At 46.0% G+C, this 22460-nt stretch overlaps 1 protein-coding gene across 1 annotated transcript in view; it reads left to right on the top strand.

Moving 5' to 3' along the window:
- LOC135533142 (partitioning defective 3 homolog B-like) overlaps window positions 1–22460 on the top strand; it is a gene marked incomplete at its 5' end in the record, with an annotated part of 57946 nt that overhangs the window by 7279 nt on the left and 28207 nt on the right. The window contains one exon of the mRNA XM_064960551.1: window positions 9537–9827. Within this exon, the coding sequence (XP_064816623.1) occupies window positions 9537–9827 (291 nt within the window). The remainder of the gene's footprint in view (window positions 1–9536; window positions 9828–22460) is intronic.

Below are 22460 nucleotides of genomic sequence, written 5' to 3'. Positions count from 1 at the left end.
ATTACAGGGTGGTGGTTATTATTTATTACAGGGTGGTGGTTATTATTTATTACAGGGTGGTGGTTATTATTTATTACAGGGTTATTATTTATTACAGGGTGGTGGTTATTATTTATTACAGGGTGGTGGTTATTATTTATTACAGGGTGGTGGTTATTATTTATTACAGGGTGGTGGTTATTATTTATTACAGGGTGGTGGTTATTATTTATTACAGGGTGGTTATTATTTATTACAGGTTGGTTATTATTTATTACAGGGTGGTGGTTATTATTTATTACAGGTTGGTTATTATTTATTACAGGGTGGTGGTTATTATTTATTACAGGGTGGTGGTTATTATTTATTACAGGGTGGTTATTATTTATTACAGGTTATTATTTATTACAGGGTGGTGGTTATTATTTATTACAGGGTGGTGGTTATTATTTATTACAGGGTGGTGGTTATTATTTATTACAGGGTGGTGGTTATTATTTATTACAGGGTGGTGGTTATTATTTATTACAGGGTGGTGGTTATTATTTATTACAGGGTGGTGGTTATTATTTATTACAGGGTGGTGGTTATTATTTATTACAGGGTGGTGGTTATTATTTATTACAGGGTGGTGGTTATTATTTATTACAGGGTGGTGGTTATTATTTATTACAGGGTGGTGGTTATTATTTATTACAGGGTGGTGGTTATTATTTATTACAGGGTGGTGGTTATTATTTATTGGTTATTATTTATTACAGGGTGGTGGTTATTATTTATTACAGGGTGGTGGTTATTATTTATTACAGGGTGGTTATTATTTATTACAGGGTGGTGGTTATTATTTATTACAGGGTGGTGGTTATTATTTGGTGGTTATTACAGGGTGGTGGTTATTATTTATTACAGGGTGGTGGTTATTATTTATTACAGGGTGGTGGTGGTTATTATTTATTACAGGGTGGTGGTTATTATTTATTACAGGGTGGTGGTTATTATTTATTACAGGGTGGTGGTTATTATTTATTACAGGGTGGTGGTTATTATTTATTACAGGGTGGTGGTTATTATTTATTACAGGGTTATTTATTACAGGGTGGTGGTTATTATTTATTACAGGGTGGTTTATTATTTATTACAGGGTGGTGGTTATTATTTATTACAGGGTGGTGGTTATTATTTATTACAGGGTGGTGGTTATTATTTATTACAGGGTGGTGGTTATTATTTATTACAGGGTGGTGGTTATTATTTATTACAGGGTGGTGGTTATTATTTATTACATGGTGGTTATTATTTATTACAGGGTGGTGGTTATTATTTATTACAGGGTGGTGGTTATTATTTATTACAGGGTGGTGGGTTATTATGTATTACAGGGTGGTGGTTATTATTTATTACAGGGTGGTGGTTATTATTTATTACAGGGTGGTGGTTATTATTTATTACAGGGTGGTTATTATTTATTACAGGGTGGTTATTATTTATTACAGGGTGGTGGTTATTATTTATTACAGGATGGTGGTTATTATTATTACAGGGTGGTGGTTATTATTTATTACAGGGTGGTGGTTATTATTTATTACAGGGTGGTTATTATTTATTACAGGGTGGTTATTATTTATTACAGGTGGTGGTTATTATTTATTACAGGGTGGTTTATTATTTATTACAGGGTGGTGGTTATTATTTATTACAGGGTGGTGGTTATTATTTATTACAGGGTGGTGGTTATTATTTATTACAGGGTGGTGGTTATTATTTATTACAGGGTGGTGGGTGGTGGTTATTATTTATTACAGGGTGGTGGTTATTATTTATTACAGGGTGGTTATTATTTATTACAGGGTGGTGGTTATTACAGGGTGGTGGTTAGTATTTATTACAGGGTGGTGGTTATTATTTATTACAGGGTGGTGGTTATTATTTATTACAGGGGTGGTTATTATTTATTACAGGGTGGTGGTTATTATTTATTACAGGGTGGTGGTTATTATTTATTACAGGGTGGTTATTATTTATTACAGGGTTATTATTTATTACAGGGTGGTGGTTATTATTTATTACAGGTTATTATTTATTACAGGGTGGTGGTTATTATTTATTACAGGGTGGTTATTATTTATTACAGGGTGGTTATTATTTATTACAGGGTGGTGGTTATTATTTATTACAGGGTGGTGGTTATTATTTATTACAGGGTGGTTATTATTTATTACAGGGTGGTGGTTATTATTTATTACAGGGTGGTGGTTATTATTTATTACAGGGTGGTTATTATTTATTACAGGGTGGTTATTATTTATTACAGGGTGGTGGTTATTATTTATTACAGGGTGGTGGTTATTATTATTACAGGGTGGTGGTTATTATTTATTACAGGGTGGTGGTTATTATTTATTACAGGGTGGTGGTTATTATTTATTACAGGGTGGTGGTTATTATTTATTACAGGGTGGTGGTTATTATTTATTACAGGGTGGTGGTTATTATTTATTACAGGGTGGTGGTTATTATTTATTACAGGGTTATTATTTATTACAGGGTGGTGGTTATTATTATTACAGGGTGGTGGTTATTATTTATTACAGGGTGGTGGTTATTATTTATTACAGGGTGGTTATTATTTATTACAGGGTGGTGGTTATTATTTATTACAGGGTGGTGGTTATTATTTATTACAGGGTGGTGGTTATTATTTATTACAGGGTGGTGGTTATTATTTATTACAGGGTGGTGGTTATTATTTATTACAGGGTGGTTATTATTTATTACAGGGTGGTGGTTATTATTTATTACAGGGTGGTGGTTATTATTTATTACAGGGTGGTTATTATTTATTACAGGGTGGTGGTTATTATTTATTACAGGGTGGTGGTTATTATTATTACAGGGGTGGTTATTATTTATTACAGGGTGGTTATTATTTATTACAGGGTGGTGGTTATTATTTATTACAGGGTGGTGGTTATTATTTATTACAGGGTGGTTATTATTTATTACAGGTGGTGGTTATTATTTATTACAGGGTGGTGGTTATTATTTATTATTATTTATTACAGGGTGGTGGTTATTATTTATTACAGGGTGGTGGTTATTATTTATTACAGGGTGGTTATTTATTACAGGTTATTATTTATTACAGGTGGTTATTATTTATTACAGGGTGGTGGTTATTATTTATTACAGGGTGGTGGTTATTATTTATTACATGGGTGGTGGTTATTATTTATTACAGGGTGGTGGTTATTATTTATTACAGGGTGGTGGTTATTATTTATTACAGGGTGGTTATTATTTATTACAGGGTGGTGGTTATTATTTATTACAGGGTGGTTATTATTTATTACAGGGTGGTGGTTATTATTTATTACAGGGTGGTTATTATTTATTACAGGGTGGTGGTTATTATTTATTACAGGGTGGTTATTATTTATTACAGGGTGGTGGTTATTATTTATTACAGGGTGGTGGTTATTATTTATTACAGGGTGGTGGTTATTATTTATTACAGGGTGGTGGTTATTATTTATTACAGGGTGGTGGTTATTATTTATTACAGGGTGGTGGTTATTATTTATTACAGGGTGGTGGTTATTATTTATTACAGGGTGGTGGTTATTATTTATTACAGGGTGGTGGTTATTATTACAGGGTGGTGGTTATTATTTATTACAGGGTGGTGGTTATTATTTATTACAGGGTGGTGGTTATTATTTATTACAGGGTGGTGGTTATTATTTATTACAGGGTGGTGGTTATTATTTATTACAGGGTGGTTATTATTTATTACAGGGTGGTGGTTATTATTTATTACAGGGTGGTGGTTATTATTTATTACAGGGTGGTGGTTATTATTTATTACAGGGTGGTTATTATTTATTACAGGGTGGTGGTTATTATTTATTACAGGGTGGTGGTTATTATTTATTACAGGGTGGTTATTATTATTACAGGGTGGTGGTTATTATTTATTACAGGGTGGTGGTTATTATTTATTACAGGGTGGTTATTATTTATTACAGGGTGGTGGTTATTATTTATTACAGGTGGTTATTATTTATTACAGGTTATTATTTATTACAGGGTGGTTATTATTTATTACAGGGTGGTGGTTATTATTTATTACAGGGTGGTTATTATTATTACAGGGTGGTGGTTATTATTTATTACAGGGTGGTGGTTATTATTTATTACAGGATGGTGGTTATTATTTATTACAGGTTTATTATTTATTACAGGGTGGTGGTTATTATTTATTACAGGGTGGTTATTATTTATTACAGGGTGGTGGTTATTATTTATTACAGGGTGGTTATTATTTATTACAGGGTGGTTATTATTTATTACAGGGTGGTGGTTATTATTTTATTTATTACAGGGTGGTGGTTATTATTTATTACAGGGTGGTTATTATTTATTACAGGGTGGTTATTATTTATTACAGGGTGGTGGTTATTATTTATTACAGGATGGTGGTTATTATTATTACAGGGTGGTGGTTATTATTTATTACAGGGTGGTGGTTATTATTTATTACAGGGTGGTGGTTATTATTTATTACAGGGTGGTGGTTATTATTTATTACAGGGTGGTGGTTATTATTTATTACAGGGTGGTGGTTATTATTTATTACAGGGTGGTGGTTATTATTTATTACAGGGTGGTGGTTATTATTTATTACAGGGTGGTGGTTATTATTTATTACAGGGTGGTGGTTATTATTTATTACAGGGTGGTTATTATTTATTACAGGGTGGTGGTTATTATTTATTACAGGGTGGTGGTTATTATTTATTACAGGGTGGTGGTTATTATTTATTACAGGGTGGTTATTATTTATTACAGGGTGGTGGTTATTATTTATTACAGGGTGGTTATTATTTATTACAGGGTGGTTATTATTTATTACAGGGTGGTGGTTATTATTACAGGGTATTATTTATTACAGGGTGGTGGTTATTATTTATTACAGGGTGGTGGTTATTATTTATTACAGGGTGGTGGTTATTATTTTATTGGTTATTATTTATTACAGGGTGGTGGTTATTATTTATTACAGGGTGGTGGTTATTATTTATTACAGGGTGGTGGTTATTATTTATTACAGGGTGGTGGTTATTATTTATTACAGGGTGGTGGTTATTATTTATTACAGGGTGGTTATTATTTATTACAGGGTGGTGGTTATTATTTATTACAGGGTGGTGGTTATTATTTATTACAGGGTGGTGGTTATTATTTATTACAGGGTGGTGGTTATTATTTATTACAGGGTGGTGGTTATTATTTATTACAGGGTGGTGGTTATTATTTATTACAGGGTGGTGGTTATTATTTATTACAGGGTGGTGGTTATTATTTATTACAGGGTGGTGGTTATTATTTATTACAGGGTGGTGGTTATTATTTATTACAGGGTGGTGGTTATTATTTATTACAGGGTGGTTATTATTTATTACAGGTTATTATTTATTACAGGGTGGTGGTTATTATTTATTACAGGGTGGTGGTTATTATTTATTACAGGGTGGTGGTTATTATTTATTACAGGGTGGTGGTTATTATTTATTACAGGGTGGTGGTTATTATTATTACAGGGTGGTGGTTATTATTTATTACAGGGTGGTGGTTATTATTTATTACAGGGTGGTGGTTATTATTTATTACAGGGTGGTGGTTATTATTTATTACAGGGTGGTGGTTATTATTTATTACAGGGTGGTGGTTATTATGTATTACAGGGTGGTTATTATTTATTACAGGGTGGTGGTTATTATTTATTACAGGGTGGTGGTTATTATTTATTACAGGGTGGTTATTATTTATTACAGGGTGGTGGTTATTATTTATTACAGGGTGGTGGTTATTATTTATTACAGGGTGGTGGTTATTATTTATTACAGGGTGGTGGTTATTATTTATTACAGGGTGGTGGTTATTATTTATTACAGGGTGGTGGTTATTATTTATTACAGGGTGGTGGTTATTATTTATTACAGGGTGGTGGTTATTATTTATTACAGGGTGGTGGTTATTATCACTCGAATCCAAGATGTCTGAGCAGTCGGACGTGTGTTTGTCTTGTCCCATATTGTCCCATGTAAATAGTCGGTCTCATCGTTTATTTTCGTATATATTTTTTATATTTTAATCTAATTTTCCATCTACGATCTAAATATACGTTCCTGCATCCCACCCCACCCAATGTGGTGAGGATCTGCTATTTTATACATTATAACTGGAACCTACATCAGGAGCTAGCCAGCTAACTAGCTAGCAGTCACTGTTAGCCACTGCTAGCGGTCTTCACCTTTAGCTCGGTCACCAGCCAGCTTTAGCTCGGACATCTAGTAACTAGTGATTATGATTGATTGTTTTATATAAGATACATTTAATGCCAGCTAGCAACTTACCTTGGCTTACTGCATTTGCGTAACAGTCTCCTTGTGGAGTGCAACGAGAGAGAGGCAGGTCGTTATTGCGTTGAACTAGTTAACTGTAAGTTTGCAAGATTGGATCCCCTGACCTGACAAGGTACAAATCTGTCGTTCTGCCCCTGAACAAGGCAGATAACCCACGGTTCCCCTGAACAAGGCAGATAACCCACGGTTCCTAGGCCGTCATTGTAAATAAGAATGTGTTCTTAACTGACTTGCGGTCGACCTCTAGTCGTTACTCATCGCTCCACAACACCCGCTCCCCTTGCAGAGGGAAGGGGAACAGCTAATTCAAGTTCCTCAGAGCGAGTGACACCACGAACTAGCTAGCAGCTTGACATCGGTTACATATTGATATGACAGGCAGTTTTATTTACTCTATAATATAGTTACTTCAGGAAAGTAGGATGTTCACAAGCCAACGAACTACTGATGACGTTTTGTTGAATCATTCTGTCAAGTTCACTTTGTTATTATGTCATTGAAATGATAAATGTATTATTGTGTGTGTACATATCTGTCCCAGAGGTTAGTACAGGTGTGTACTGTAGGTAACCCCTCCTGTTGATCCAGATCTATCCCAGAGGTTAGTACAGGTGTGTACTGTAGGTAACCCCTCCTGTTGATCCAGATCTGTCCCAGAGGTTAGTACAGGTGTGTACTGTAGGTAACCCCTCCTGTTGATCCAGATCTCCTGTTGATCCAGATCTGTCCCAGAGGTTAGTACAGGTGTGTACTGTAGGTAACCCCTCCTGTTGATCCAGATCTATCCCAGAGGTTAGTACAGGTGTGTACTGTAGGTAACCCCTCCTGTTGATCCAGATCTATCCCAGAGGTTAGTACAGGTGTGTACTGTAGGTAACCCCTCCTGTTGATCCAGATCTATCCCAGAGGTTAGTACAGGTGTGTACTGTAGGTAACCCATCCTGTTGATCCAGATCTATCCCAGAGGTTAGTACAGGTGTGTACTGTAGGTAACCCCTCCTGTTGATCCAGATCTGTCCCAGAGGTTAACACAGGTGTGTACTGTAGTTAACCCCTCCTGTTGATCCAGATCTGTTCCAGAGGTTAGTACAGGTGTGTACTGTAGGTAACCCCTCCTGTTGATCCAGATCTGTTCCAGAGGTTAGTACAGGTGTGTACTGTAGGTAACCCCTCCTGTTGATCCAGATCTGTTCCAGAGGTTAGTACAGGTGTGTACTGTAGGTAACCCCTCCTGTTGATCCAGATCTATCCCAGAGGTTAGTACAGGTGTGTACTGTAGGTAACCCCTCCTGTTGATCCAGATCTGTCCCAGAGGTTAGTACAGGTGTGTACTGTAGGTAACCCCTCCTGTTGATCCAGATCTCCTGTTGATCCAGATCTGTCCCAGAGGTTAGTACAGGTGTGTACTGTAGGTAACCCCTCCTGTTGATCCAGATCTGTCCCAGAGGTTAGTACAGGTGTGTACTGTAGGTAACCCCTCCTGTTGATCCAGATCTATCCCAGAGGTTAGTACAGGTGTGTACTGTAGGTAACCCATCCTGTTGATCCAGATCTGTCCCAGAGGTTAGTACAGGTGTGTACTGTAGGTAACCCCTCCTGTTGATCCAGATCTGTCCCAGAGGTTAGTACAGGTGTGTACTGTAGGTAACCCCTCCTGTTGATCCAGATCTGTCCCAGAGGTTAGTACAGGTGTGTACTGTAGGTAACCCCTCCTGTTGATCCAGATCTATCCCAGAGGTTAGTACAGGTGTGTACTGTAGGTAACCCCTCCTGTTGATCCAGATCTATCCCAGAGGTTAGTACAGGTGTGTACTGTAGGTAACCCCTCCTGTTGATCCAGATCTGTCCCAGAGGTTAGTACAGGTGTGTACTGTAGGTAACCCCTCCTGTTGATCCAGATCTGTCCCAGAGGTTAGTACAGGTGTGTACTGTAGGTAACCCCTCCTGTTGATCCAGATCTGTCCCAGAGGTTAGTACAGGTGTGTACTGTAGGTAACCCCTCCTGTTGATCCAGATCTGTCCCAGAGGTTAGTACAGGTGTGTACTGTAGGTAACCCCTCCTGTTGATCCAGATCTGTCCCAGAGGTTAGTACAGGTGTGTACTGTAGGTAACCCCTCCTGTTGATCCAGATCTGTCCCAGAGGTTAGTACAGGTTAGTACAGGTGTGTACCCTCCTGTACAGGTGTGTACTGTAGGTAACCCCTCCTGTTGATCCAGATCTATCCCAGAGGGTTAGTACAGGTGTGTACTGTAGGTAACCCTCCTGTTGATCCAGATCTGTCCCAGAGGTTAGTACAGGTGTGCACTGTGGTAACCCCTCCTGTTGATCCAGATCTCCTGTTGATCCAGATCTGTCCCAGAGGTTAGTACAGGTGTGTACTGTAGGTAACCCCTCCTGTTGATCCAGATCTATCCCAGAGGTTAGTACAGGTGTGCACTGTAGGTAACCCCTCCTGTTGATCCAGATCTGTCCCAGAGGTTAGTACAGGTGTGTACTGTAGGTAACCCCTCCTGTTGATCCAGATCTGTCCCAGAGGTTAGTACAGGTGTGTACTGTAGGTAACCCCTCCTGTTGATCCAGATCTGTCCCAGAGGTTAGTACAGGTGTGTACTGTAGGTAACCCCTCATGTTGATCCAGATCTCCTGTTGATCCAGATCTGTCCCAGAGGTTAGTACAGGTGTGTACTGTAGGTAACCCCTCCTGTTGATCCAGATCTGTCCCAGAGGTTAGTACAGGTGTGTACTGTAGGTAACCCCTCCTGTTGATCCAGATCTGTCCCAGAGGTTAGTACAGGTGTGTACTGTAGGTAACCCCTCCTGTTGATCCAGATCTGTCCCAGAGGTTAGTACAGGTGTGTTCTGTAGGTAACCCCTCCTGTTGATCCAGATCTATCCCAGAGGTTAGTACAGGTGTGTACTGTAGGTAACCCCTCCTGTTGATCCAGATCTGTCCCAGAGGTTAGTACAGGTGTGTACTGTAGGTAACCCCTCCTGTTGATCCAGATCTATCCCAGAGGTTAGTACAGGTGTGTACTGTAGGTAACCCCTCCTGTTGATCCAGATCTGTTCCAGAGGTTAGTACAGGTGTGTACTGTAGGTAACCCCTCCTGTTGATTCATATGTGTTCCAGGATCGAGGCGAAGCACGCGGAGCTGAGGGAGCGTCAGGCCAGAGAAAAAGGACCTGATGTTGAGGATGATTACATGGACCCCAACTACGCACGCATCAACAACTTCAGAGACAACTCCTCCCCGCGTCAGTCCCCCTACAGCAGAACCCGCACCCCATCTCCCCAACGCCCGCCACCCCACGGCCTCGGTCCAGGCCCCTCCCACGGCAACGAGCCATCCAATAAGGACCCCCTGGACGGGCTGTACGCCAAGGTCAACAAGCAGAGACAAGCCCCGCCCATGGCCGACAGGTGAGACAGGAACCCGCCTGCTGTGGTATATTTGACATAATCAACCTTTCCTCTTAGCCTGGGTGCCTGTTCTCTTACCAAACAGACTGGCACCCAGGCTACTGTCTTCTAGTCTCTTGACAGACTGATCATCTAACTTAAGCAGCTAGCTAGGCATGCAACAGTTAGTCGCAAAATAGCATACATGATACAGGGATATAGATGACCCTGAGACTGAAACAGGGATATAGATGACCCTGAGACTGATACAGGGATATAGATGACCCTGAGACTGATACAGGGATATAGATGACCCTGAGACTGATACAGGGATATAGATGACCCTGAGACTGATACAGGGATATAGATGACCCTGAGACTGATACAGGGATATAGATGACCCTGAGACTGATACAGGCAGATATAGGATGACCCTGAGACTGATACAGGGATATAGATGACCCTGAGACTGATACAGGGATATAGATGACCCTGAGACTGATACAGGGATATAGATGACCCTGAGACTGATACAGGGATATATAGGATGACCCTGAGACTGATACAGGGATATAGATGACCCTGCGACTGATACAGGGATATAGATGACCCTGAGACTGATACAGGGATATAGATGACCCTGAGGCTGATACAGGGATATAGATGACCCTGAGACTGATACAGGGATATAGGATGACCCTGAGACTGATACAGGGATATAGGATGACCCTGAGACTGATACAGGGATATAGATGACCCTGAGACTGATACAGGGATATAGGATGACCCTGAGACTGATACAGGGATATAGATGACCCTGAGACTGATACAGGGATATAGATGACCCTGAGACTGATACAGGGATATAGATGACCCTGAGACTGATACAGGGATATAGATGACACTGAGACTGATACAGGGATATAGATGACCCTGAGACTGATACAGGGATATAGATGACCCTGAGACTGATACAGGGATATAGATGACCCTGAGACTGATACAGGGATATAGATGACCCTGAGACTGATACAGGGATATAGATGACCCTGAGGCTGATACAGGGATATAGGATGACCCTGAGACTGATCTTCCCTTATACTATAGTAGTTATATTCTGTCTCCACATTCATTACTTCCGATCATTGGCCTTCATCCTATCCCATTCTCCTGTATGTGTGTGTGTGTGTGTGTGTGTGTGTGTGTGTGTGTGTGTGTGTGTGTGTGTGTGTGTGTGTGTGTGTGTGTGTGTGTGTGTGTGTGCGTGTGCGTGTGCGTGTGTGTGTGTAGCTACATTAAGGTTTTATGATAACGTTTTATTCAATTATGAAGTATGAAAATAATTCAACCGAGAGAGAGAGAGGGGGAAAGGCTAATGTGCTCTGGGGCACGTTATCAGATGTCTTACTCTGGGAGACATTATCAGATGTCTTACTCTGGGACACATTATCAGATGTCTTACTCTGGGAGACATTATCAGATGTCTTACTCTGGGAGACATTATCAGATGTCTTACTCTGGGAGACATTATCAGATGTCTTACTCTGGGAGACATTATCAGATGTCTTACTCTGGGAGACATTATCAGATGTCTTACTCTGGGAGACATTATCAGATGTCTTACTCTGGGAGACATTATCAGATGTCTTACTCTGGGAGACATTATCAGATCTCTTACTCTGGGACACATTATCAGATGTCTTACTCTGGGAGACATTATCAGATGTCTTACTCTGGGAGACATTATCAGATGTCTTACTCTGGGAGACATTATCAGAAAGGAAATACTGTAATAAATACCTGTGGTCTTCAATCGTCAATCATCGATCCATTGTCTTGACCAATCATATATATCAATCATGACCAATCATATATCATATACCATTATCATAGTGTAATGTATATAATTTGCATAGTGTGTATTGTATATCTTTATCATAGTGTGTACTGTAGATCATTATCGTAATGTGTACTGTAGATCATTATCGCAGTGTGTACTGTAGATCATTATCACAGTGTGTACTGTAGATCATTATCACAGTGTGTATTGTAGATCATTATCACAGTGTAGATCATTACCATAGTGTGTACTTTTGATCATTATCATAGTGTAGATCATTACCATAGTGTGTACTTTTGATCATTATCATAGTGTGTACTGTAGATCATTATCATAGTGGGCACTGTAGATCATTATCATAATGTGTATTGTGGCTCATTATCATAGTGTAGATCATTATCGTAGTGTGTACTGTAGATCATTATTGTAGTGTGTACTGTATGACATTATCATAATGTAGATCATTATTGTAGTGTGTACTGTAGGGTGTTATCATAGTGTGTACTGTAGATCATTATCATAATGTAGATCATTATCATAGGGTGTACTGTATGTCACTATCATAGTGTGTACTGTAGGTAATTATCATAGTGTGTAATGTAGATCATTATCATAGTGCATATCATTATTGCAGTGTGTACTCTAGGTCATTATCATAGTGGTGATCATTATCACGCTGTGCACTGTAGGTCATTATCATTGTGTAGATCATTATCACAGTGTGTAATGTAGGTCATTATTACATTGTGTACTGTAGGTTATTATCATAGTGTAGATCATTGTCACAGTGTGTAATGTAGATCATTATCGTAGTATGTACTGTAGACCATTATTACAGTGTGTACTGTAGGTCATTATCATAGTGTATATCATCATAACAGTGTGTACTGCAGGTCATTATCATAGTGTATATCAGTATCACAGTGTGTACTGTAGGTCATTATCACAGTGTGTACTGTAGGTTATTATCATAGTGTAGGTCATTATCACAGTGTGTACTGTAAGTTATTATCATAGTGTAGGTCATTATCACAGTGTGTACTGTAGCTCATTATCACAGTGTGTACTGCAGGTCATTATCATAGTGTATGTCATTATCACAGTGTGTACTGTAGCTCATTATCACAGTGTGTACTGCAGGTCATTATCATAGTGTAGATCATTATCACAGTGTGTACTGTAGGTCATTATCACAGTGTGCACTGTAGGTCATCATCACAGTGTGTACTGCAGATCATTATCACATTGTGTATTGTATATTATTATCATAGTGTAGGTCATTATCACAGTGTATACTGGTCATGGCTGTAATCGATAGCAGTTGAAATGTGTGTAATGGGAATGTGGTAGTCATTGATTTACAGAATATATAAATACATGGCACCTTGTGGGGTTTAAAGGTTCAGTTTAGATGGTTTCAGAATTATAAACCTGGTTTAAAGACATCAGTTTATAGATGGTTTCATAACTATAAACATGGTTTATATGTGGGGCTCCTAAGGTGGAGGAGAGGGTCATTGAGGTGGAGGAGAGGGTCATTGGGGTGGAGGAGAGGGTCATTGAGGTGGAGGAGAGGGTCATTGAGGTGAGAGTCATTGTGGTGGAGGAGAGGGCCATTGAGGTGGAGGAGAGGGTCATTGAGGTTGAGGAGAGGTCATTGAGGTTAGAGTCATTGAGGTGGAGGAGAGGGTCATTGAGGTGGAGGAGAGGGTCATTGAGGTGGAGGCGAGGAGGGGTCATTGAGGTGGAGGACAGGGTCATTGAGGTGGATGAGAGGGTCATTGAGGTGGAGGAGAGGGTCATTGAGGTGGAGGAGAGGGTCATTGAGGTAGAGGTGAGGGTCATTGAGGTGGAGGAGAGGGTCATTGAGGTGGAGGAGAGGGTCATTGAGGTGGAGGAGAGGGTCATTGAGGTGGAGGAGAGGGTCATTGAGGTGGAGGAGAGGGTCATTGAGGTGGATGAGAGGGACGTTGAGGTAGAGGAGAGGGTCATTGAGGTAGAGGAGAGGGTCATTGGGGTGGAGGAGAGGGTCATTGAGGTGGAGGCGAGGGTCATTGAGGTTACTATAACAACAACGGTTCTCCAGGGCTCTCCTGACCAATTACACACCACGGTATCCAGGGCTGTGGAGAAGGGAGGAGAGAGAGGCTGAGGAGAGAGGAGAAGAGAGAGATGCTAGGGAGAAAGGAGGAGAGAGAAAGAGGCTGTGGAGAGATGTTGGAGAGGCGAGGGATAGGGGAGGAGGGAAAGAGGCTGGGATGAAGGGAGTAGACAGAGGAGTGGGCTGGGGAGAGGAGAGAGAGAGGCTGTGGAGAAGGGAGGAGACAGAGGAGTGGGCTGGGGAGAGGAGAGAGAGAGGGCTGGAGGAGAGGGAGGAGACAGAGGAGTGGGCTGGGGAGAGGAGAGAGTCAGAGGTTGTGGAGAAGGGAGGAGACAGAGGAGTGGGCTGGGGAGAGGGAGAGAGAGGCTGTGGAGAAGGGAGGAGACAGAGGAGGTGGGCTGGGGAGAGGAGAGAGAGAGGCTGTGGAGAAGGGAGGAGACAGAGGTAGAGGAGAGGCTGGGGAGAGGAGAGATTGAGGTGGAGGTTGTGGAGAAGGGAGGAGACAGAGGAGTGGGCTGGGGGAGAGGAGAGAGAGAGGCTGGGGAGAAGGGAGGAGACAGAGGAGAGGGCTGGGGGAGGAGAGAGTCGAGGTTGTGGAGAAGGTGGAGGAGACAGAGGTTGGGCTGGGGAGAGGAGAGGAGAGGGTTGTGGAGAAGGGAGGAGACAGAGGAGTGGGCTGGGGAGATTGAGGTGGAGAGAGGCTGGGGAGAAGGGAGGAGACAGAGGAGGGGCTGGGGAGAGAGGTGGAGAGAGAGGCTGTGGAGAAGGGAGGAGACAGAGGAGTGGGCTGGGGAGAGGAGAGAGAGAGGCTGTGGAGAAGGGAGGAGACAGAGGAGTGGGCTGGGGAGAGGAGAGAGAGGCTGGGGAGAAGGGAGGAGACAGAGGAGTGGGCTGGGGAGAGGAGAGAGAGGGCTGTGGAGAAGGGAGGAGACAGAGGAGGGGCTGGGGAGAGGAGAGAGAGAGGCTGGGATGAAGGGAGTGAGACAGATGGGTGGGCTGGGGAGAGGAGAGAGAGAGGCTGTGGAGAAGGGAGGAGACAGAGGAGTGGGCTGGGGAGAGGAGAGAGCGAGGTTGTGGAGAAGGGAGGAGCCAGAGGAGTGGGCTGGGGAGAGGAGAGAGAGAGGTTGTGGAGAAGGGAGGAGACAGAGGAGTGGGCTGGGGAGAGGAGAGAGAGAGGCTGTGGAGAAGGGAGGAGACAGAGGAGTGGGCTGGGGAGAGGAGAGAGAGAGGCTGGGATGAAGGGAGTGAGACAGATGGGTGGGCTGGGGAGAGGAGAGAGAGAGGCTGTGGAGAAGGGAGGAGACAGAGGAGTGGGCTGGGGAGAGGAGAGAGAGAGGCTGGGGAGAGGAGAGAGCGAGGTTGTGGAGAAGGGAGGAGACAGAGGAGTGGGCTGGGGAGAGGAGAGAGAGAGAGGCTGTGGAGAAGGGAGGAGACAGAGGAGTGGGCTGGGGAGAGGAGAGAGCGAGGTTGTGGAGAAGGGAGGAGACAGAGGAGTGGGCTGGGGAGAGGAGAGAGAGGGTTGTGGAGAAGGGAGGAGACAGAGGAGTGGGCTGGGGAGAGGAGAGAGAGAGGCTGTGGAGAAGGGAGGAGACAGAGGAGTGGGCTGGGGAGAGGAGAGAGAGAGGCTGGGATGAAGGGAGTGAGACAGATGGGTGGGCTGGGGAGAGGAGAGAGAGAGGCTGTGGAGAAGGGAGGAGACAGAGGAGTGGGCTGGGGAGAGGAGAGAGCGAGGTTGTGGAGAAGGGAGGAGACAGAGGAGTGGGCTGGGGAGAGGAGAGAGAGAGGTTGTGGAGAAGGGAGGAGACAGAGGAGTGGGCTGGGGAGAGGAGAGAGAGAGGCTGGGGAGAAGGGAGGAGACAGAGGAGTGGGCTGGGGAGAGGAGAGAGAGAGGCTGGGGAGAAGGGAGGAGACAGAGGAGTGGGCTGGGGAGAGGAGAGAGAGAGGGTGTGGAGAAGGGAGGAGACAGAGGAGTGGGCTGGGGAGAGGAGAGAGAGAGGCTGGGGAGAGAGGAGAAGAGAGAGAGAGGCTGAGGAGAGAGGAGAAGAGAGAGAGGCTGTGGAGAAGGGAGGAGACAGAGGAGTGGGCTGGAGAGACGAGAGAGAGGCTGTGGAGAAGGGAGGAGACAGAGGAGTGGGCTGGGGAGAGGAGAGAGAGAGAGGCTGGGGAGAAGGGAGGAGACAGAGGAGTGGGCTGAGGAGAGGAGAGAGAGAGGTTGTGGAGAAGGGAGGAGACAGAGGAGTGGGCTGGGTAGAGGAGAGAGAGAGGCTGGGGAGAAGGGAGGAGACAGAGGAGTGGGCTGGGGAGAGGAGAGAGAGAGGTTGTGGAGAAGGGAGGAGACAGAGGAGTGGGCTGGGGAGAGGAGAGAGAGAGAGAGGCTGTGGAGAGAGGAGAAGAGGGAGAGAGGCTGAGGAGAGAGGAGAAGAGAGAGAGAGGCTGTGGAGAAGGGAGGAGACAGAGGAGTGGGCTGGAGAGACGAGAGAGAGGCTGTGGAGAAGGGAGGAGACAGAGGAGTGGGCTGGGGAGAGGAGAGAGAGAGGCTGTGGAGAAGGGAGGAGACAGAGGAGTGGGCTGGGGAGAGGAGAGAGAGAGGCTGGGGAGAAGGGAGGAGACAGAGGAGTGGGCTGAGGAGAGGAGAGAGAGAGGTTGTGGAGAAGGGAGGAGACAGAGGAGTGGGCTGAGGAGAGGAGAGAGAGAGGTTGTGGAGAAGGGAGGAGACAGAGGAGTGGGCTGGGGAGAGGAGAGAGAGAGAGGCTGTGGAGAAGGGAGGAGACAGAGGAGTGGGCTGGGGAGAGGAGAGAGAGAGGCTGGGGAGAAGGGAGGAGACAGAGGAGTGGGCTGGGGAGAGGAGAGAGAGAGAGGCTGTGGAGAGAGGAGAAGAGAGAGAGAAGTTGTGGAGAAGGGAGGAGACAGAGGAGTGGGCTGGGGAGAGGAGAGAGAGAGGTTGTGGAGAAGGGAGGAGACAGAGGAGTGGGCTGGGGAGAGGAGAGAGAGAGAGGCTGTGGAGAAGGGAGGAGACAGAGGAGTGGGCTGGGGAGAGGAGAGAGAGAGGCTGTGGAGAAGGGATGAGAGAGAGGCTGGGGAGAAGGGAGGAGACAGAGGAGTGGGCTGGGGAGAGGAGAGAGAGAGAGGCTGTGGAGAAGGGAGGAGACAGAGGAGTGGGCTGGGGAGAGGAGAGAGAGAGGTTGTGGAGAAGGGAGGAGACAGAGGAGTGGGCTGGGGAGAGGAGAGAGAGAGAGGCTGTGGAGAGAGGAGAAGAGAGAGAGAGGCTGAGGAGAGAGGAGAAGAGAGAGAGAGGCTGAGGAGAGAGGAGAAGAGAGAGAGAGGCTGGGGAGAGGAGAGAAGAGAAAGACACAGAGCAGGGAACAACAACCACTTCATGGAACAAACTTAAGGCTTTTCTCCTACTCCCCTCTGTTCATGTCCCCTACTCCCCTCTGTTCATGTCCCCTACTCCCCTCTGTTCATGTACCCTACTCCCCTCTGTTCATGTACCCTACTCCCCTCTGTTCATGTCCCCTACCCCCCTCTGTTCATGTCACCTACTCCCCTCTGTTCATGTCTCCTACTCCCCTCTGTTCATGTCCCCTACCCCCCTCTGTTCATGTCTCCTACACCCCTCTGTTCATGTCTCCTACTCCCCTCTGTTCATGTCCCCTACTCCCCTCTGTTCATGTCACCTACTCCCCTCTGTTCATGTCTCCTACTCCCCTCTGTTCATGTCCCCTACTCCCCTCTGTTCATGTCCCCTACTCCCCTCTGTTCATGTACCCTACTCCCCTCTGTTCATGTACCCTACTCCCCTCTGTTCATGTACCCTACTGCCCTCTGTTCATGTACCCTACTCCCATCTGTTCATGTCCCCTACTCCCCTCTGTTCATGTACCCTACTCCCATCTGTTCATGTCCCCTACCCCCCTCTGTTCATGTCTCCTACTCCCCTCTGTTCATGTCCCCTACTCCCCTCTGTTCATGTCCCCTACCCCCCTCTGTTCATGTCTCCTACTCCCATCTGTTCATGTCCCCTACTCCCCTCTGTTCATGTACCCTACTCCCATCTGTTCATGTCCCCTACCCCCCTCTGTTCATGTCACCTACTCCCCTCTGTTCATGTCTCCTACTGCCCTCTGTTCATGTCCCCTACTCCCCTCTGTTCATGTCTCCTACTCCCCTCTGTTCATGTCCCCTACTCCCCTCTGTTCATGTCTCCTACTCCCCTCTGTTCATGTCCCCTACTCCCCTCTGTTCATGTCTCCTACTCCCCTCTGTTCATGTCTCCTACTCCCCTCTGTTCATGTCTCCTACTCCCCTCTGTTCATGTCCCCTACTCCCCTCTGTTCATGTCCCCTAGTCCTCACTCTCCCTCCTCGTTGTTCTACAAACCATTGGTGTTGCCATCCTCCAAATCATTCTAGAAATCAATAGATGGTGAAAGGAAAGCTTTTAGTGTTGGTTGGGTGAGCAGAGAGCGGAGAGCGGAGGAGTGGTTTTCCTGTTAATGAATCAACCATTCTGCTTAATGACTGCTGCTACGCCAGGCAGTGGGAGAGAGGGAGGGAGGGAGGGAGGCAGGGAGGGAGGGGGAGAGTAAGGGGGCAGGAGCTAGGCAGGGAGGGAGGGTGGGAGGGGAGCTAGGCAGGGAGGGAGAGTGGGGGAGAGGGAGGGAGGGAGGCAGGGAGGGAGGGGGCAGAGAGACAGACAGATAGACATGCAGGGAGGGAGGCAGGGAGGGAGAGAGGCAGGGAGGGAGGCAGGGAGGGAGAGAGGCAGGGAGGGAGGCAGGGAGGGAGAGAGGCAGGGAGGGAGGGAGGAGAGGAAGGGAGGGAGAGAGGCAGGGAGGGAGGGAGGAGAGGCAGGGAGGGAGAGAGGCAGGGAGGGAGGGAGAGAGGCAGGGAGGGAGAGAGGCAGGGAGGGAGGGAGGAGAGGAAAGGAGGGAGGGAGGGAGGGAGGCAGGGAGGGAGGCAGGGAGGGAGAGAGGCAGGGAGGGAGGGAGGGAGAGGAAGGGGGAGAGGGAAGGGAGGGAGAGAGGCAGGGAGGGAGGGAGGAGAGGAAGGGAGGGAGAGAGGCAGGGAGGGAGGCAGGGAGGGAGAGAGGCAGGGAGGAGGGAGGAGAGGAAGGGAGAGAGAGAGGCAGGGAGGGAGGGAGGAGAGGAAGGGAGGGAGAGAGGCAGGGAGGGAGGGAGGGAGGGAGGAGAGGAAGGGAGGGAGGGAGGGAGGAGAGGAAAGGAGGGAGGGAGGGAGGAGAGGAAGGGAGGGAGAGAGGCAGGGAGGGAGAGAGGCAGGGAGGGAGGAGAGGAAGGGAGGAGAGGAAGGGAGGGAGAGAGGAGAGGAAAGGAGGGAGGGAGGGAGGAAAACAGGCAGAATGCCAGAGCTTTCAGAAGATGCTCCTTATAAGTGTTCCTACATCCTACAGGCCCTTCATTTGGGCTTCAACCACACGCACACCTCCCTGCTCTGAGGAGGAGCTTATACACTGGAGGGGAATGCCGACCATGTAACAGGACGATACAGGGAGGGAGGGAGGAGAGGAAAGGAGGGAGGGAGGAAAACAGGCGGAATGCCAGAGCTTTCAGAACATGCTCCTTATAAGTGTTCCTACATCCTACAGGCCCTTCATTTGGGCTTCAACCACACACACACCTCCCTGCTCTAGGTAATTACAGCAAAACTGAGGAGGAGCTTATACACTGGAGGGGAATGCCGACCATGTAACAGGACGAAACAGGGAGGGAGGGAGGGGGCAGAGAGACAGACAGATAGACATGCAGGGAGGGAGGGAGGTAGAGGACAGGGAAGAGAGAACATGAGGGATGGAGGTAGAGGACAGGGAAGAGAGAACAGGAGGGAGGGAGGTAGAGGACAGGGAAGAGAGAACAGGAGGGAGGGAGGTAGAGGACAGGGAAGAGAGAACAGGACGGAGGGGGGAGGGAGGTAGAGGACAGGGAAGAGAGAACATGGATGGAGGAGGAGAGGGAGGGATGGAGGAGAGAGGAGGGGAGGAATGGGGGGAGAGGATGAGAGGGAGGGATGGGGGAGAGGAGGAGAGGGAGGGATGGAGGAGAGAGGAGGAGAGGGAGGGATGGGGGGGAGAGGAGGAGAGGGAGGGATGGGGGGAGAGGAGGAGAGGGAGGGATGGAGGGGAGAGGAGGAGAGGGATTGGGGGAGAGGAGGAGAGGATGGACGGAGGGGAGAGGGAGGATGGGGGGAGAGGAGGAGAGGGAGGATGGGGGGGAGAGGAGGAGAGGGAGGGATGGGGGGAGAGGAGGAGAGAGAGGGATGGGGGAGAGGAGGAGAGGGGAGGGATGGGGGGAGGAGGGAGAGCAAGGGATGGAGGGAGAGGAGGAGAGGGAGGGATGGAGGAGAGAGGAGGAGAGGGAGGGATGGGGGGAGAGGAGGAGAGGTAGGGATGGAGGAGACAGGAGGGAGGGAGGGGAGAGGAGGATAGGGAGGGATGGAGGAGACAGGAGGGAGGGAGGGGAGAGGAGGAGAGGGAGGGATGGGGGGGAGAGGAGGGAGGGAGGTAGAGGAGAAGAGGGGGAGGAGGAGAGGTCCGGAGACTGTGATCCTGATTCATCCAGGACTCATTTGGAGCAGCGTTCAAGTGGTTCTCGCTCGGCCCTTCCTTTCTTTGAACTCCTCTTTCAGTAGCTGATTTCTCTGTTGTCTCCCCCCCCGTTCTCTGTCATTCATTAGGTTTTACGCCTCATATCTGCTCAGGAACTTCCTCAAACCTCATTGAAAATACAGTGCACTGTAAAGGACATGTGAACACACACACACACACACACACACACACACACACACACACACACACACACACACACACACACACACACACACACACACACACACACACACACACATTTGAACATATACACTTGAATCTCTCATTTGGTGGTAGCTGCATCTTGTAGCTTAGCAACTGGTCTGAGAGACATTGTATTTGTGTGAGTAGGATTAGGGGTTAAGGGTTAAGGATTAGGGGTTAATGGTTAAGGATTGGGGGTTAATGATTAATGATTGGGGGTTAATGGTTAAGGATTAGGGGTTAATGGTTAAGGATTGGGGGTTAATGATTAATGATTGGGGGTTAATGGTTAAGGATTAGGGGTTAATGGTTAAGGATTGGGGGTTAATGGTTAAGGATTGGGGGTTAATGGTTAAGGATTGGGGGTTAATGGTTAAGGATTAGGGGTTAATGGTTAAGGATTGGGGGTTAATGATTAAGGATTTAGGGGTTAATGATTAAGGATTAGGGGTTAATGGTTAAGGATTAGGGGTTAATGGTTAAGGATTGGGGGTTAATGGTTAAGGATTGGGGGTTAATGGTTAAGGATTGGGGGTTAATGATTAAGGATTAGGATTGTTTCTATAAGAGGGGCAGTTCCTGCAGATTGATTCCCCCCCTCCTCTCCTATTGTTTCTATAAGAGGGGCAGTTCCTGCAGATTGATTCCCCCCCTCCTCTCCTATTGTTTCTATAAGAGGTGCAGTTCCTGCAGATTGATTCCCCCTCCTCTCATATTGTTTCTATAAGAGGGCAGTTCCTGCAGATAGATTCCCCCCCTCCTCTCCTATTGTTTCTATAAGAGGTGCAGTTCCTGCAGATTGATTCCCCCCCTCCTCTCATATTGTTTCTATAAGAGGTGCAGTTCTTGCAGATAGATTCCCCCTCCTCTCCTATTGTTTCTATAAGAGGGCAGTTCCTGCAGATTGATTCCCCCTCCTCTCCTATTGTTTCTATAAGAGGGCAGTTCCTGCAGATTGATTCCCCCTCCTCTCCTATTGTTTCTATAAGAGGTGCAGTTCCTGCAGATTGATTCCCCCCCTCCTCTCCTATTGTTTCTATAAGAGGTGCAGTTCTTGCAGATTGATTCCCCCTCCTCTCCTATTGTTTCTATAAGAGGTGCAGTTCTTGCAGATTGATTCCCCCTCCTCTCCTATTGTTTCTATAAGAGGTGCAGTTCTTGCAGATTGATTCCCCCTCCTCTCCTATTGTTTCTATAAGAGGTGCAGTTCCTGCAGATTGATTCCCCCTCCTCTCCTATTGTTTCTATAAGAGGGGCAGTTCCTGCAGATTGATTCCCCCTCCTCTCCTATTGTTTCTATAAGAGGGGCAGTTCCTGCAGATTGATTCCCCCTCCTCTCCTATTGTTTCTATAAGAGGGGCAGTTCCTGCAGATTGATTCCCCCTCCTCTCCTATTGTTTCTATAAGAGGTGCAGTTCCTGCAGATTGATTCCCCCTCCTCTCCTATTGTTTCTATAAGAGGTGCAGTTCCTGCAGATTGATTCCCCCTCCTCTCCTATTGTTTCTATAAGAGGGGCAGTTCCTGCAGATTGATTCCCCCCTCCTCTCCTATTGTTTCTATAAGAGGGGCAGTTCCTGCAGATTGATTCCCCCTCCTCTCCTATTGTTTCTATAAGAGGGGCAGTTCCTGCAGATTTCCCCCTCCTCTCCTATTGTTTCTATAAGAGGGGCAGTTCCTGCAGATTGATTCCCCCTCCTCTCCTATTGTTTCTATAAGAGGTGCAGTTCCTGCAGATTGATTCCCCCCTCCTCTCCTATTGTTTCTATAAGAGGTGCAGTTCCTGCAGATTGATTCCCCTCTCCTCTCCTATTGTTTCTATAAGAGGTGCAGTTCTGCAGATTGATTCCCCCTCCTCTCCTATTGTTTCTATAAGAGGGGCAGTTCCTGCAGATTGATTCCCCCTCCTCT

The sequence above is a fragment of the Oncorhynchus masou genome, unplaced genomic scaffold, assembly GCF_036934945.1.
Source record: "Oncorhynchus masou masou isolate Uvic2021 unplaced genomic scaffold, UVic_Omas_1.1 unplaced_scaffold_2243, whole genome shotgun sequence".
NCBI lineage: Eukaryota > Metazoa > Chordata > Actinopteri > Salmoniformes > Salmonidae > Oncorhynchus > Oncorhynchus masou.
This window is presented reverse-complemented; position numbering and strand designations above follow the sequence as displayed.